Raw genomic sequence first — 14,450 nt, 5'->3', positions numbered from 1 at the left:
CTTCCGTTCTTCTTTTAACCCAATAAACGTATCTTACTGCCAACATTTCATTGTTATGTTGTCTTTTAATCTATTTTAAATTCTGCTTACCTCGTCATCATCAGCTATCTATCAAAAAGTGTTGGTTCAAAGCTGGTAGTACCATAACAAGTCTGCAGTTGCAAATGTTAACAAGCAGAACTGCAGATTATATTTTCACAACCTGGCAACCCAAAAGTTATAACTTTATGGTGTTTTTTATCCGAAGCCCGTGTAAATTTAGATGCATGCATTGCCAATTCTTCTAACACCAAATACAAGCTAAAAAAGAAAGAAAGAAAGAAAGAAAGAAAGAAAAACACTGTTTATTGTGCCAATCCAATCACATTTTACATTCAGTTAGGAAGATTATCACGGTTTTATTAGTGGAATATGTATAAGTTTACGAAACAAAAGTATTGTCAATATTTTCTAAACAAAATTAAGTGTTTAATCACCCACTCCTCATATGCTGCAGCTGCCCTTTACTGGCGTTGCCGCTGTGTTTTACAAAGCGCCTTTCATCAGTGTTGTGTCACAGTTATAACTGCCCTCTGTTGTGATTACATTACAAGTGATTGGGTGAGCCCCTGTCACGTGGCCATCCTTCGACAGGAGTAGTTTCCACGACAGCTGAGCAGCAGCTAAATGCGTCTTTTCACCTGTAACATTGAACCTTTTCAACTCCACTGAGCCCAAGTGTCGCACAATGGGAGACAAGAAGAGTCCCACAAGGTAAAGCCGTCGCCGGTTTCTTTGAATGAAGACTTGACTGGGCCGTTTGAACGCAGGGAGCTCGGTGAATGGATGGAGCTGTGTTGCTGCTCATGGCGGCTCGCTGGCTGCTTCAGCCCGCCTGTGAACACTGAGAGCTCCCTCCGCGGCGACTGACTTCTGAGCACCAAATGCGGCCTGTGGTGTCGTTTCTTTGACGTCCGGGGTCGTCTTTATCTTAACAGGTTGTCTTTGAAATCACTGCTGTCATTGAAACGGTGCCGCTATCAGTCTGTTTTTGTTTTGTTTTTGTCTGAAGGCCGAAGCGGCAATCCAAGCCGTCTGCCGACGATGGGTACTGGGACTGTAGCGTCTGCACTTTCAGGAACAGCGCTGAGGCGTTCAAGTGCATGATGTGTGATGTTAGGAAGGGCACATCAACACGGTAAGAACAAGCCTGGATTTACTGCTGTTTGTTGTTCTTTGTTTTTTGTTCTTTGTTTGTTTGTTTTACCGTCAAATCAGTGTTAAATCAGCTTCAGCAGCCGGGGCACTACAGTAGCTACACCAACGAGGACCTTTTTTAAGGGGAGAGACACTACAGGTAAATAGGGTAAAAATTTAACGAACAGATATCACCATGAAACTTCACAAGTTTATCACTTACATTAAGACAAATATTTTTTGTATTACAATTTTTGTCAAATTTGATGTTTAAATATGTAAATGAGGCGATATCTAATGAAATATGCACTAATTTGCATACATTTCCAGAACTGAAATCTGAACAATGGATGGAAGTCCCTTATAAAATACTTGTTTAATTTTGTTGACATATCAGATTAAGAAGTTTTTACAGAGGGGATTTTGGATATCTCTTTTTATCACTCTGTAAATGAGAAAATACAGTCACCGGCTCTAAAAAAAATCTAATTTCGCCCTGTTTTTAGGAATAAAATGTTGTATAAATCAGGCTTTGAATGACATATCAACACAAACCCCTGTAAAAACCTTCAGAATATAGAAAGGGATCAAACTGGAAGGTTTGGTGTCTGTAAGTGCTGCTGAAGTGGAGATTTCAGGCTCAGAGTCTGAGGAAAAACTAATTTTGAGAAAACGGCCTTTAAATACTTATACTGTAAAATTCCATAGATTGTTAATGTAAATCATAATTTTACGATTGGTTGCGGATAAAGAGGAAATGACAATTTTTGGAACCTACATAATAGGCTTTATGCACAGCACCACTACTTCCTGAACTTAAACAAGCTCCTTTATTTCCTGTCTTACATTTTTGTACAAACTGATTAAGACACACCTGGATTAATCAGTTTGTCCAATAATGTAAGACAGGGAATAAAGGAGCTTGTCTAAGTTCAGGAAGTGGTGGAGCTGTGCATGAAGCCTATTGTTCAGGAGAGAGAGAGCTTTACAATGATACCTGACATGACATGGGTCAGACAACAGGAACAGCACAGTATGTCACAGTAGTATGTTCACTTTTGGTGAATTTAGGTGAAATCTACTGATGATAGAAGACACAATGAAGTAAAATAACCTCCTTAATGTGGATTTTCTACCATTTATTTTGACTTTTCTGAAAGAATAGGCTACAACATGAAGAAGAAAGAAAGAAGAAAAATAGCCCAAAATCTCAAAATTGACCAGTGCATGAAAAAACAGTGTTTTTGCCATTAGTGTCTCGCCCATAAGGAAATGTGAGACTTAACTGCACAATGTTAAAAAGTACACTGGGTATACTGTAAGAGACAACTATCTGTTGCAACACGCCTGGAATAAATCTTATCCTGGTGATGGCTGTAATGATTCGTTTTTTGAATTAGCTCCATGAAGACTAAACTATGGTCAGGACTCTATTTACAAGCGAGGTCACTTACAGTAGGGCATCTGTGTGTTTCCACAAGCTTTGGGACTTTAGAAATTATAAGTAATATATAAATACACCCAAACATAAGTAAGGGGAGATAAGTCTTTTTGACATTTTTTTAATTCCTTGTCTGGCCAAAATGGTTGTGGATACTCAGTCAGTATACAGTATTTGCCCAGTTTGTTGCACTTGCAATTGGGTAGGAACTTGCATTTATGCAATAGAGTTTAAGGTCAGCACACCACAGCCTCCGACCATGGACTTGATTCAACACCCCTAAAGTATGATTTATTGCAGGTGTCCTTAATAAGACTGCATTACTTTTAGCGAGGTGAACATAGTAACTGTCTACTGACTGAGAGTGTGATGTAGTTGCAAACTTTAGCCAAAGTTGTAACTGAGAGAAAGCCCAGTATCAAACACACTAAATAGCATAATGCAAGAGGAATGGATATATGTTTTTCAATAATGTGAGTGTTATCTGCCATTGCCAATGCTTATTGAGTGTGTGAAAATGATGAACACCAGGAAATAAACCAACATTTAATCAATACATAGATTATATTTAAAGTTAATGGCCCAGACGATTGCTTGGTGACATTTGGAAATGTTTTAGTCGAAAAGAATAAAAAGAAACCAGTCTGTGAAGGTTTCTCCCGTCATGAGGAGCCACGATGTACCTCTACATACTAATTCCTAGCCAGGTTAAATGCACTGTTGTGTTGTGAATTTCTAAAACATTATATACCTGGTCACTGTTTTTTTTATGTATGCAAAGTAGCCTTCCATGACAATTGCAATTACCAGGTTGCAGCACAACCTTACCAACATCATACAGGTTTTTCCTCGAATGACATGCATGCCAAAAAGCAGGCAAAGCGTGGTAAACCTGAATCTGAGACTTCAGGATTTTCCAGTTCCATTTTATATGGCTACATTTTCATGAATGATAATTGTAAGTCACCTACTCCTCCTGTTCATATGAGTAACACAGCTCAGCAGCGTAAACCACATGCCACATACCAGAGCTAAAAAGGCCAATAACTTTATTTTTATGTCTCTTTCAGAAAGCCACGACCTGTTTCTCAACTGGTTGCACAGCAAGTAAATCAGCAGTTTGCACCGCCCACAAACCCCAAAAAGAAAGAAAAATCGGAAAAGGACAAGAGTGAGAGAGAACCAACACTGAAAAAGAAAAGCCATAAAAAGATGAGGTAATTAATTCAATTTATTTTCAACCAAAATAGCAGAATAACCCACCATATTGTGATGTGTACCTGTCAATTTTCTAATCCAGTTTCTATGTGTTTCTCTCCCCACAAGGCCCAGGTTAAAAAACATAGACAGAAGCAGTGCCCAACATCTAGAGGTCACCGTTGGAGACTTGACTGTAATAATCACAGACTTTAAGGAAAAAGCCAAACCCACATCCACTTCAACAAGTGCTGCCTCAGCAGACCAACACAGTCAAAGTGGCTCAAGCTCTGACAACACTGAACGAGGCGTCTCCAGATGCTCTTCGCCGCGCGGAGAGGGCTCGCCGGTCAACGGAGAGACTCACTAACCTTCACACTCCCAGTCAGCACAACTCATCCTTCTGCACTCTCAATAGCCTCAACCAGAGATTAAACTACAACATGCACATTTTCTTTTTGAAATAATACTATTAATGCTGGTATGATAGCATTCAGTTCCATCTGGGGTTGTATTTTTTTCACTGCCTTCCCGTTATAATAAGAAATTCAGGAATCAGGAAGACGCCAGAACTGTTACCAGCAGCAGCAACAGTAGCATTAAATCCTGGATGTCAGTGGAACTGTACCACGTTTTGTGGTGACTTATTTTCAACACCTCAGTGTTACATCAGCGTCGCACTCCGTTGGTTGTTGCTGCACAGAATAAATGGTGCCGTATGAAAGAAAATGTGAAGAAGTCATCTCAGAATTGTAGTTTATCGTTGAATTTTTGTTACCGTTATTTGCACTTAATGGCATCCTATGTTCATGGTAACATTTTTTTTAGCATTATTTCCACTTTACCATTATCAGTGAAACATAACACTGTTGGTTACTGGCCTTATCCAGCTCTCATTTTATCATTCGATGCAATATTATTATTTTTTTCACTGTCTTAACATTTGAGTTGAACAGTTATTCTCAGTATGCTTCTCTTTCACTTGGTAGAGTTCAGCATGATTTAATCTATAGAATGGTTTATATTGTACAAAAATGTTAAATAAAATGAGATGTAGATACTTGGATATGCCTTTATTTAAAATTTTCATTACAAACAGAAAAAGTCTGTAAAATATGGCTTTTTTTAAAGAAGTTTTCCACATGATGAATTGTATGTTGAATTTGTAACAACCTATTTTCACATGATATGTCATCACAATTATGTGTTTTGTTATTACCCTCCATCACATCCTTTACACTTGTTTCACTCAGGGGGAAAAGAGAAAGTGTGTCTTAAAGGTTCAAAAAGCAGTGACAGAAAGTAACACATAACATAGTTTCATATTGAACACAATTGCAGCTTTCTCTTGTAGCATTTTACTTAACACTTGCATCTGACTGCATTTTAGAGGGAAATATTGTGCTTTTTAATCAATTTATTTGACAGATGGAAATTTTGCATACTAAGATTTTGCGTGATGAATTTATAAAATATGATGTATTCATGTGGATTAAACAAGCCAGCTACAACATTAAACGCTGCTTAACTCAATCATCAATCAACAACTACAATGCAAAGATCATTTACCTTTCCAAATTGACTATTTTTTGTACCTTGATCACAATCTTGTTGCAAGGTTTGTTTTAACAGTGTGATATTGGTGCTATAGTAAAGGATCTGAGTACTGTTCCAATGCATCAGTGAAAGAGTACTTCAGCTGTGAACTGTGATAAAACTAAACCAAAGGAGGGAAACTAGTCTTCATTGTAAACCAAGTCAATAATCTTATGATCTATCATCTACCACTGTGTTTGTTCTTTCACTCTGGCAGTCCCCATCCTGTGTTAGATGCCTGTGCATGTACAATGAAGCCCATATTGAGTGCAAGTCATTAACAAGCAGGGGTGCAGGTCCGATGTGGGATAAGGGCCCCGGAACTCCCAACCGGAAGTTGCTATTCTTCGTGTATATACAAAATAACTAGGCCCAGGGATTAGAATTTTTGAAAATTGGCTGTGTGGTTTCTGGTCATTTTCTCCAAAATCACTGGACCGATTTTGACCAAACCTTCTGGTTTTGGTCAGTTTGCCATCACAGTTCCAGTTTGTTTTTTTGTTTTTGTTGTTTTTTTAATAACCCCCTGCACCAAACTACACAAAACACTTCAAGAACAACTTGGAGAAGAGAAAGACTAACAGGTTTGTTTATAATTTTAGCTGGATCAGATTTTGTTTTAGTGGTGATTTTGATTTAGAATTAAATAAATATGACAATGGCATTTGAATAGCAGAGATGAATACATACTAGGCACATCATATGCTGCTACTGCATCTAGAATACTAAAACTAATAGTAATACCAGCACTGTAACACTACCTCGTTTACAGTAAGTGAGAATGAGATGTACATGCACTCTGCTATGTGACTTAAACCACAATGCAAAGAAGAAGTAACCTGAAACATGAAATACATGTATATAGTGTGCATACATGAAATGATCTGTTTGGCCAAAACCACACTATGTAATACTCATCATCATCATGACTTAGCCCAGTCAGATGTCTGCATGTTGGTGTGAATATATAAAATATAACATACAGCTAGTCCATTTCCTTTATTTCTGTAGGAAATACTGAGGTCTTCTATTGACATCACTGGTTTGGGTATATTTTTAATTATTGAACATGGAAAAAAGCTCACGCACATCCAAAGTACAGCCAGGTGCTGAGTCCAGGGAGGTAAGCGACAAAAATAAAGTATTCAATAATTTATTAGGAACGTTTCCAGCGTTTAGCTTTTTGTCAGGTCAATTAGGCAGTTGTTCTTTAAGGAACACAGTCCTGGAATATATTACCAATTTACGTTAGGGACTGTGCCACTTACACCACTTTCAAAAAGACCTTTAAACAGTGGTTAGTAGCAAGCCAGACCTGCTCTCATACATAACTTTTTGTCTTTCTATTTTTCTATATGGACTCTTAATGCGAATTAATGTGAATTGGGACCTACTTTTTGTGTAAAACTGTTTTATCTATTTGTATACTGGTATATTGTTTGTATGTTATGACTTGCCTTAGGACAACAGATGTGTGAATTAGCAACTATGCTAAATAAAATAAAATAAGTCGTTTCACAGGATCCACCCATGGGTGTGGAAAAGTAAGCAACACAAATGGGTGACAATTAGAGTGACTTATTAAAATTTGTATCGGTTAGAGGAAAGTTTGCTCTTACACAATATTAGATTGTACTAACTTCACACTTACAATACATAGTAACTAAATATTCCTAGACTTATGACAGTAAGCCATTCTGTTGTGTGCGTGTGTGGCAATCAGCTGCATACAGTATCAGTAGGCTATATTAGGTTTAAGGTTTATTGGTGACTTGCTTACGTCTGGCCAGCAGATGTCACCAGTGTACTGAGAATCCCTCAGAGGAAACCTCCAGACTTTCACTTCCACACATCCCCTCTCTCTCTCTCCCTCTCTCTCTCTCTCTCTCTCTCTCTCTCTTTCTCTCTCAGTACAGCTCATCAAAATGTATGTTTTATTTCACATTCAATTTACATTCAACACATCTGTTGCCACGTGGCTGTAATTGTCAGTGTAACCAGTGCGCAGCCAAATACATGCGTGGTGTAATTTTGTGTGTGTGGAATAACATTAAATCAGTCACACAGCACCAACCAGGGCTTGTGCTGGCGTCGGGCTGTGAATGTGTGTGATTTATGGATGTCAGCGGGTCCAGATTCCATTCCCATCTGCCCCATCAGAGGGCTGGGGGGTGGTCAGTAGCTCCACAGGGGAGCCTGTTCTGACCATTTGTCTTGTTACTGCCGTCTTCACTTTGTGGTAAACAACACCTTCCTCCCATAAAGTTCAAGTTGGACCCTGCCTCTGGAAAAAATGGCATCTCTGGCAAAAGATGTTTTCTTTTATCTGTTTTTATTCCTACTTTAGAAGGACATTGAGTACAAAAACTCTTCTTGCAGTTTCTAAAGTTGGCCACAGAAAGCTCATCCTTAGTCAATCATTTAAGACACGCTATAATATTGTGTTGTGGTTGCTCTATTTATTTTTGAAAAAAAAAAGTCACACCAGCAGCAGTCTTAAACCTATAGCTACGACGGAGGAAAAAAAAGAAGAAGCTGATAACTTATGTGGATGGATACTAGGCAGCAAGTTGTACAAAACACTTTTAACACAGCGAAAAATCATAGTTTAGCACCTCGCTGTGTTCCAGGGAATGGTGCAATATCCATAACTTTCACATGGGAACAGAGGATAACCAAAAAAAGCGTGTTAGAGACGGTCAACGGCCATTTATCCTCAAATATTTCTACTGATGCAGGCTCATCTGATACTCTCCGGAATCCTTTGGACTGCTCGTTGCATCTCTAAATGCTAAAATGAGTTTTAAAAGAACAAACACTCCCTGAACCTCTAGGTTATGTTATATCTTCCAAGATGTAAAAAAAAAAAAAAAAGTATGAATATTGTGTAATTCAGAGCTTTCGTGCTGTGTTATCAATTAGTTTTAGGGGTGGTTGTTCAATTTCAATCATTCTGGAGGTTTTGCATGGCACTTTATTCTTCAAAACACTGAAAGCAGTGCTTGTACAGTATTATAAATCAGAAACTTCCTCTATTTTGTTAGAACCAAACAACTGAATTCTAATGACACTATACAAGCCGTCAGTAGACCCTGTACTAAAAATATTCAGCTGACTCAGACAATAACATCATGTCACTTACAGTGCCCTACAGATGACCTACGCATACATACATTTGAGACATAACGTAGACGTATAGATGAGTAGATTACCAGCAGACCTGTACCAATGTTGTGCTATTGACCACACAAAGTGATACTGCTTTGTATCACAGATCAGGAAGCGGGCTGTTGTTCTTCCACCTCAAACAGAGCTCTGGTAACGCCAGATGGGTTGAAATTGACTTTCAAGATGCTTTTGTTTTTTTTCCTCAACAGAGAAAAATGCAGCAGAAGGAGGATGGTACGACCACAAGTATCAAGGCAACCTGTAACCACTTCCAGAAATAACAGGGCTTGTAGGGAATGTGGTTTCAATGTAGTAGACAAACAGCGGTGTCAAATGAAAAGTGCATTTGAGCTATAGTACCATTATGGAGCAGTGTTTTGATGAAGGGTTCCCCGATCTGGAAATATAATGCGCTCTTGTAGAGTAACAATTATCATCAGGGAAAGTAGCATGCAATTTCCTAGAAGACTGCTAGAATGGTAATGTGATTGTGTACAGCATGCATTATACCCATAATGCCCCTCAGACTTTCCTTTTCATGTTTATTTACATCAGGGATCATGCACAAATACATTCATCTCAAAAGAGAGGAAACTTGAACTAGATTTAACAACTAGCTAATTTCCATCAGCAGTCCCTTGGCAGGTGAAGAGGAACAGTGAAAACACAGCAAAAATCCAACACCACCACAACAAATAGGCCAACATCCAGGTCATAACTATGCAGAACACTTAACATGCACAAACACAAAACAGAATACAGGAGTTAAGTGTTCAACATTGAAAGTTTGTGTCTGGAGTACGCCAAGGCACGTACGTAGAAGAATGTGAGCCAGATGTAAACAAGTCAGCTTTCAAAGAATGAAAGACAGTTCTGCGAATGCTTTGTTAGGAAGGAAATGCATCCCACACATTCTAGGACACATTCATAGATTCGGGATAAGGATGCATTCACACAAACACACAATGCATTTTGAGGAGATGCACTAAATATAAACACAATTGTTTTGAAATATAAAAGTACATTGTTGACCCTGGAAGTTGGGGTTGGAGAAAACAAAGCCAAACCTACAGACTGTGTGATATGATTGAAACATCTCAACAAAACAAAACAAAAAAAGCTTGGAAACTGACCTTGAGTGGGGATCATTTTATCAGTAGCTATGTCAAAGGTCGATGAAGACCATGCTAATTGTTGAAAGTTGTGGCGTAATTTTCTAAGTGGACTATAACTTGTTATTGTTTCATCAAATACAGTTTTTTTTAAAAGAACTATTGGTGAGTTTTGCATTGTTTACTCTCCAGTCTAATCAAACAGCTATCTCGAGAGCAGTGTTTTTCAACCTTGGGGTCGGGACCTCACATGGGGTCGCCTGGAATTCGAATGGGGTCACCTGAAATGCCTAGTAACTGATAAAAAAAAATTACTGATACAAATATTCTTTTAACTAATCAGTACAATCAACAACTGTATTCTATATGTTCAATTTCTTGAATATAAATAGAGTTTAAATAAAATGCAGCATATAACTGGCGCATCTTGACTGACGGCTGTGACCACGTGACTGCACGTGATCACGGGGTCGCCAGAAATGTGTTATGTCAAAATAGGGTCATGAGCCAAAAAAGGTTGGGAACCACTGCTCCAGAGCATCTATGTGTTAACTCTTATCTCTATTGCATCTTTCCCACAACTGAAAAAGTACTGTAGCGCTGCATAAATAGTATTTTATAGCCTTGTCTTGTAAAACCAACAACGGCCAAAGCTCCTGTCAAACCACAGTCACGACCACCTGCTCCTGGCCAGACAACATTTAATATATAATTTGTTTTAGGAATTCTGAATGAATACTATGCAGGCCTATAACAGCTTAGGCCAGAGGTTCCCAAAAGTTCCCATGCCAAGGCCCCCTGACTAGCATTAGCTTCTGGCCAAGGACCCCCATTTGCAAACACACTGGGTCTGAGGCACAAACCGCCAGGTCAACAACTTACAGCTTATAACGAATGTTATTTTGACTGGCAGGAAGTTAGAAAGATGAGCATGGCAAACAAGGTTTTGATATGTAATATAAATTATATTTTTCAATAATGCTCTAAATATAATAATTAGATTTAATTGTGTTATTTGCATGTGTTCTCATTTTTCCTCCAATTTGCTGAGGACCAATATAGTGTCCCTTGGCGGCCCCCCAGGGGGCCCGGCCCCCACTTTGAAAACTACTGGCTTAGGCTATATGTCAAATTAGTAACATATCCAACCATCATTATTGTACAGCACCTTGTAACTTGTTTTTGAAAGGTGCTATATAAATAAAGTTATTATTATTATTATTATTATTATTATTATTATTATCATTGTCTTACAGTGAAAAAGCTTGTCACGTCTGTGATACCCCACGAAAGACTTAAAAATCCAGTGAGTTTTCACAGAAGTAATGCGTGACATGTGTACATTTGAAAGTCTAAAAATCCTCACAGACTCCTCATGGTGTCTTCAGACATAACACAGATCTTGTCAGAGTATCACGGATTTGCAGCTGTGGACTTGATATTCAGCCACATCACCCTGCTCACTGCCAAACAAGGCCAACAGACAACCAGATGAGGGGTGCTGACGGACACCGGAATCTGGAGCATCAACCAGGCAGGAAAGCATCAAGAGCGACACCTAATCTCTCTCTCTCTGCTCGTCGCTCTGCTGTTCATAAACAAGGCTTTCATAATCCGAGAGGGTCAATTTTTTCCCTGACCTGTGGGCATGAGCCGGGAAAACTATTGCAGTGACACTTCATTAATCATTGTCCACAGAGCCAATTTAACCTGCTGCTGGTTTCTAGGCAACAGCTCCACTGTGAAGGCATCACATTTTTTGGTGGTTGCAGTGTTGTGGGTGTCAGTCATTTTTATCTTAAATAACAAAGCCTCACACAGCGACATAAACCCGGTACATAATTAGAACATCTCAATGAATTAGAGGGGGGGGGGCGGCAAAAAACGTGACTAAAATTGATGCAGGCAAACCGGAGTTGCACCATGGCTACCTGGCGCTCGGGATAGCGACAACGCTTGCCGGTCTCCCCGCCACAGAAACAAACACTTTCTCCTTGTTGTGATTTCTTTACAAAAATAAACGGTCGAGCAGTGCAGTGGTAATGTCCAAAATATCTCCAACCGTTTATTTTTGTAAAGAAATCATCACGACAAGGAGAAAATGTTCGTTTCTGAGATCAGGCACTCTGTGATCGGATAGTAGGCTAATGTCTCTCCAGGACGTTTCAGTGTTAGGCTGTCTGAGGTGAGTGACTACATGCAAAAACACAAAGTTTATACTGTTTATACTGTACACTATAGAGTTAAGTGGTGTGTCATAAGGATTAGAGTCATGTACCATAGAAATTTGATTGTTTTTTTAGTGTTTGTTGTGGTTGAAAAAATTGCCCCCATACATAGGTTAGCGTTGTCGCTATACCTAGCACCGTCTAGCCATGGTGTAACTCCGGTTTGCCTGCATCAATTTTAGTCGCATTTTTTGCTCCCCCCAACACTGGGTGACCATCAGGACAACGATTTAGGGGTCAAAAATGACCGGAATTCTACTTTAATTATAATGATTAGGCCTATATACCTGCAAAGGAGCCTTTCAATGGTCTGGTTCAGTAGCTACACTTTAATGGGGAAGACAGCTGACCTCCATCATGTTCTAATTTATTGAGATGCACGTGTATGTATAGCTTCACACAGAATATATAATTTTAATTTAAAAATGCAAGAACTTACTTAAATATAAGAGTCTATAAGGTATAACTTTCAAAGATTACTTTCTCACGTGTTTTGAATAGAGTGTATTCTACATGGCCTACATGGATATAGTGTCATACAGAGACCAGATGAAGGAGTAGATAACGTGTCCAGCAGCCTCTATTCTCACCTTCCTGGCTGTGCCTTTGATTCTCACCTGGCATGGAAGCGAGTCTATCATCTGTGCGCAGCCCTGATACGACATCACGCTGTGATCCTATGGCACATCAAAGAACATGTTTGATTAATAAGGTCTTGATGTGACCTTTCTTCTTCTCTGAGAAATGAAACCAAAAGGCCGTATAGCTAACAGCTGCATGAGGCTGTAGGACATTCCAGATTCCTCTTTCTGTTTTCGGGCCAGGTTGTTTTGGTGAAGTGATTGTTTTTTATGGAAATACAGATAAAAGGTTTGTGTTTTTAAGATCCTTATACCACACGTTTAGGCAGGTGGTGACAGAGAGAGGGTGTTAGTTGAAGCTCTCCAGTATGCCGGGGGGGCTGCATCCAGCGAATTCTGCAGCTTTTCTGAAACCCAAAATCCAACATTCTCACATTTGGTTGGCCAGGTGTGGAGGTGAGAGTTTCACAATGTTTGAATTTCTCCCTCAAGCTCTCTTTTCTCACTATTTGCACAAAGACAACTCTCTATTTTCTCCGCACTGACGCATCTGTGGTTTCTGTGCAAAAGGAAATGTCGACATGATGGGACAGCTGCCAATACTGTTCATGAAAATAACTGCTCCATGCATTTTTACAAGACTAGAGGGTATAATGTGTCCTCAGCGCATGACTACATCTACAGCACTGATTAGAGACAACAGTGATAGAGCCAAGATTTAACTTTGACATTTAATAGCCATATTCACAGTGTCGCCATCACTCAGGGTGGGAAGACTCAACGCCATTACATAACATTACCGTTAACATTATCAGTTGCAGCTAATGCCGGCTAACTATATTCAAATCAGTTTAACCCAAATGTCATTTTACTTTGAAATATGGCCAGATGTCCCTTCAGATGTTAACAACCCATTCCTTCCTTAAATCTGTATCAACCCTGAAGTGATGAAAGAAAAGCAGTTCATCAGCCTCCTGACGTTTGTGCGGCTTGCAGCCAGGCAGTTATACGGTTTGTTTACCCACCCCGAGTGATGAAAGATGGTGATGCTGTAGTTGCTAGTAAAGGAATTTCAATTTCAATTTTAGAAGACTTAATTTATTCCCAGGGTAGCACATGCAGCATCAATATCAAGAGGTGTAGAATAAATGGTAACACTTTATAATAAGGACACACTATTAAGCATTAGTTAAAGGTTGACTATACCCAGGGGGCAAAATCCCAGTTTTTTGAAAAACGGACACGGAGCGTTGTAAAAGGTTTGACACCAGAAATGATATCTAGGACCTTCAAGGATTAAAACCTGGGTGGACAACCCGGTCAACTAGCTGCTTGAAAGCTACAGGGGTCCAAAACCCCTTTCTGGGGTCATTTTGCTGGCGAAATGATGTAAATACAAATATTTAGGTACTACAATGGCATAAATAGTCATACAACTATAAAATTTGGCAGAGAGTATCTTGACACATAGGGGGAGGCATGAAAAAAAGATTCTGGGGTTTGTTGCAACTCGATTCTAAGATATCACCCTCAACATCCCAAAAAAGACCAAAAAAAGTACTGTTCGCCTGACAAATTCTCATGAAAATTATTATTTTTCAGCACTTTATGGAGAATATCTATGCTTAACATGTATATAGAAAATTTCCTTAATTCATAAGCTTCCATTTGAGTCCAAGATAGGGTTAGGGTTAGGGGTTAACCCTAACCCTCTAATATAATATGAGCCATATGAGCCTAGAAGGACTTTGGCTACAGGCAGGTACGAATGTAAACAGAACGTTGACAGATAGTCAGTTGTCGAGCCCGTCAGAAAAATTAAAAATAATAGCCTAATTCAGACTAAAAAATTTTTTTTTGTGGAAAAGCAATACTTTCATTCTGTACCCCTCTAAAGGCCCCATGGATGTATTATTTTTGAAAAAATATAGCTTTTAATAAATATTCTACA

General features: G+C 39.0%; 1 protein-coding gene across 1 annotated transcript; it reads left to right on the top strand.

The window, feature by feature from the left end:
- The first annotated feature begins 607 nt into the window (after positions 1-607).
- Positions 608-5,306, top strand: LOC310987785 (YY1-associated factor 2-like). Its single transcript, XM_083974214.1, has 4 exons — positions 608-753; positions 1,052-1,177; positions 3,688-3,834; positions 3,944-5,306. The coding sequence occupies exons 1-4, from the start codon at positions 728-730 to the stop codon at positions 4,182-4,184; spliced, it is 540 nt and encodes a 179-aa protein (XP_083830340.1). The 5' UTR covers positions 608-727; the 3' UTR covers positions 4,185-5,306.
- Positions 5,307-14,450: the final 9,144 nt, after the last annotated feature.

This window comes from Trachurus trachurus (genome assembly GCF_905171665.1).
Source record: "Trachurus trachurus genome assembly, chromosome: 6".
Classification (NCBI taxonomy): domain Eukaryota; kingdom Metazoa; phylum Chordata; class Actinopteri; order Carangiformes; family Carangidae; genus Trachurus; species Trachurus trachurus.
This window is presented reverse-complemented; position numbering and strand designations above follow the sequence as displayed.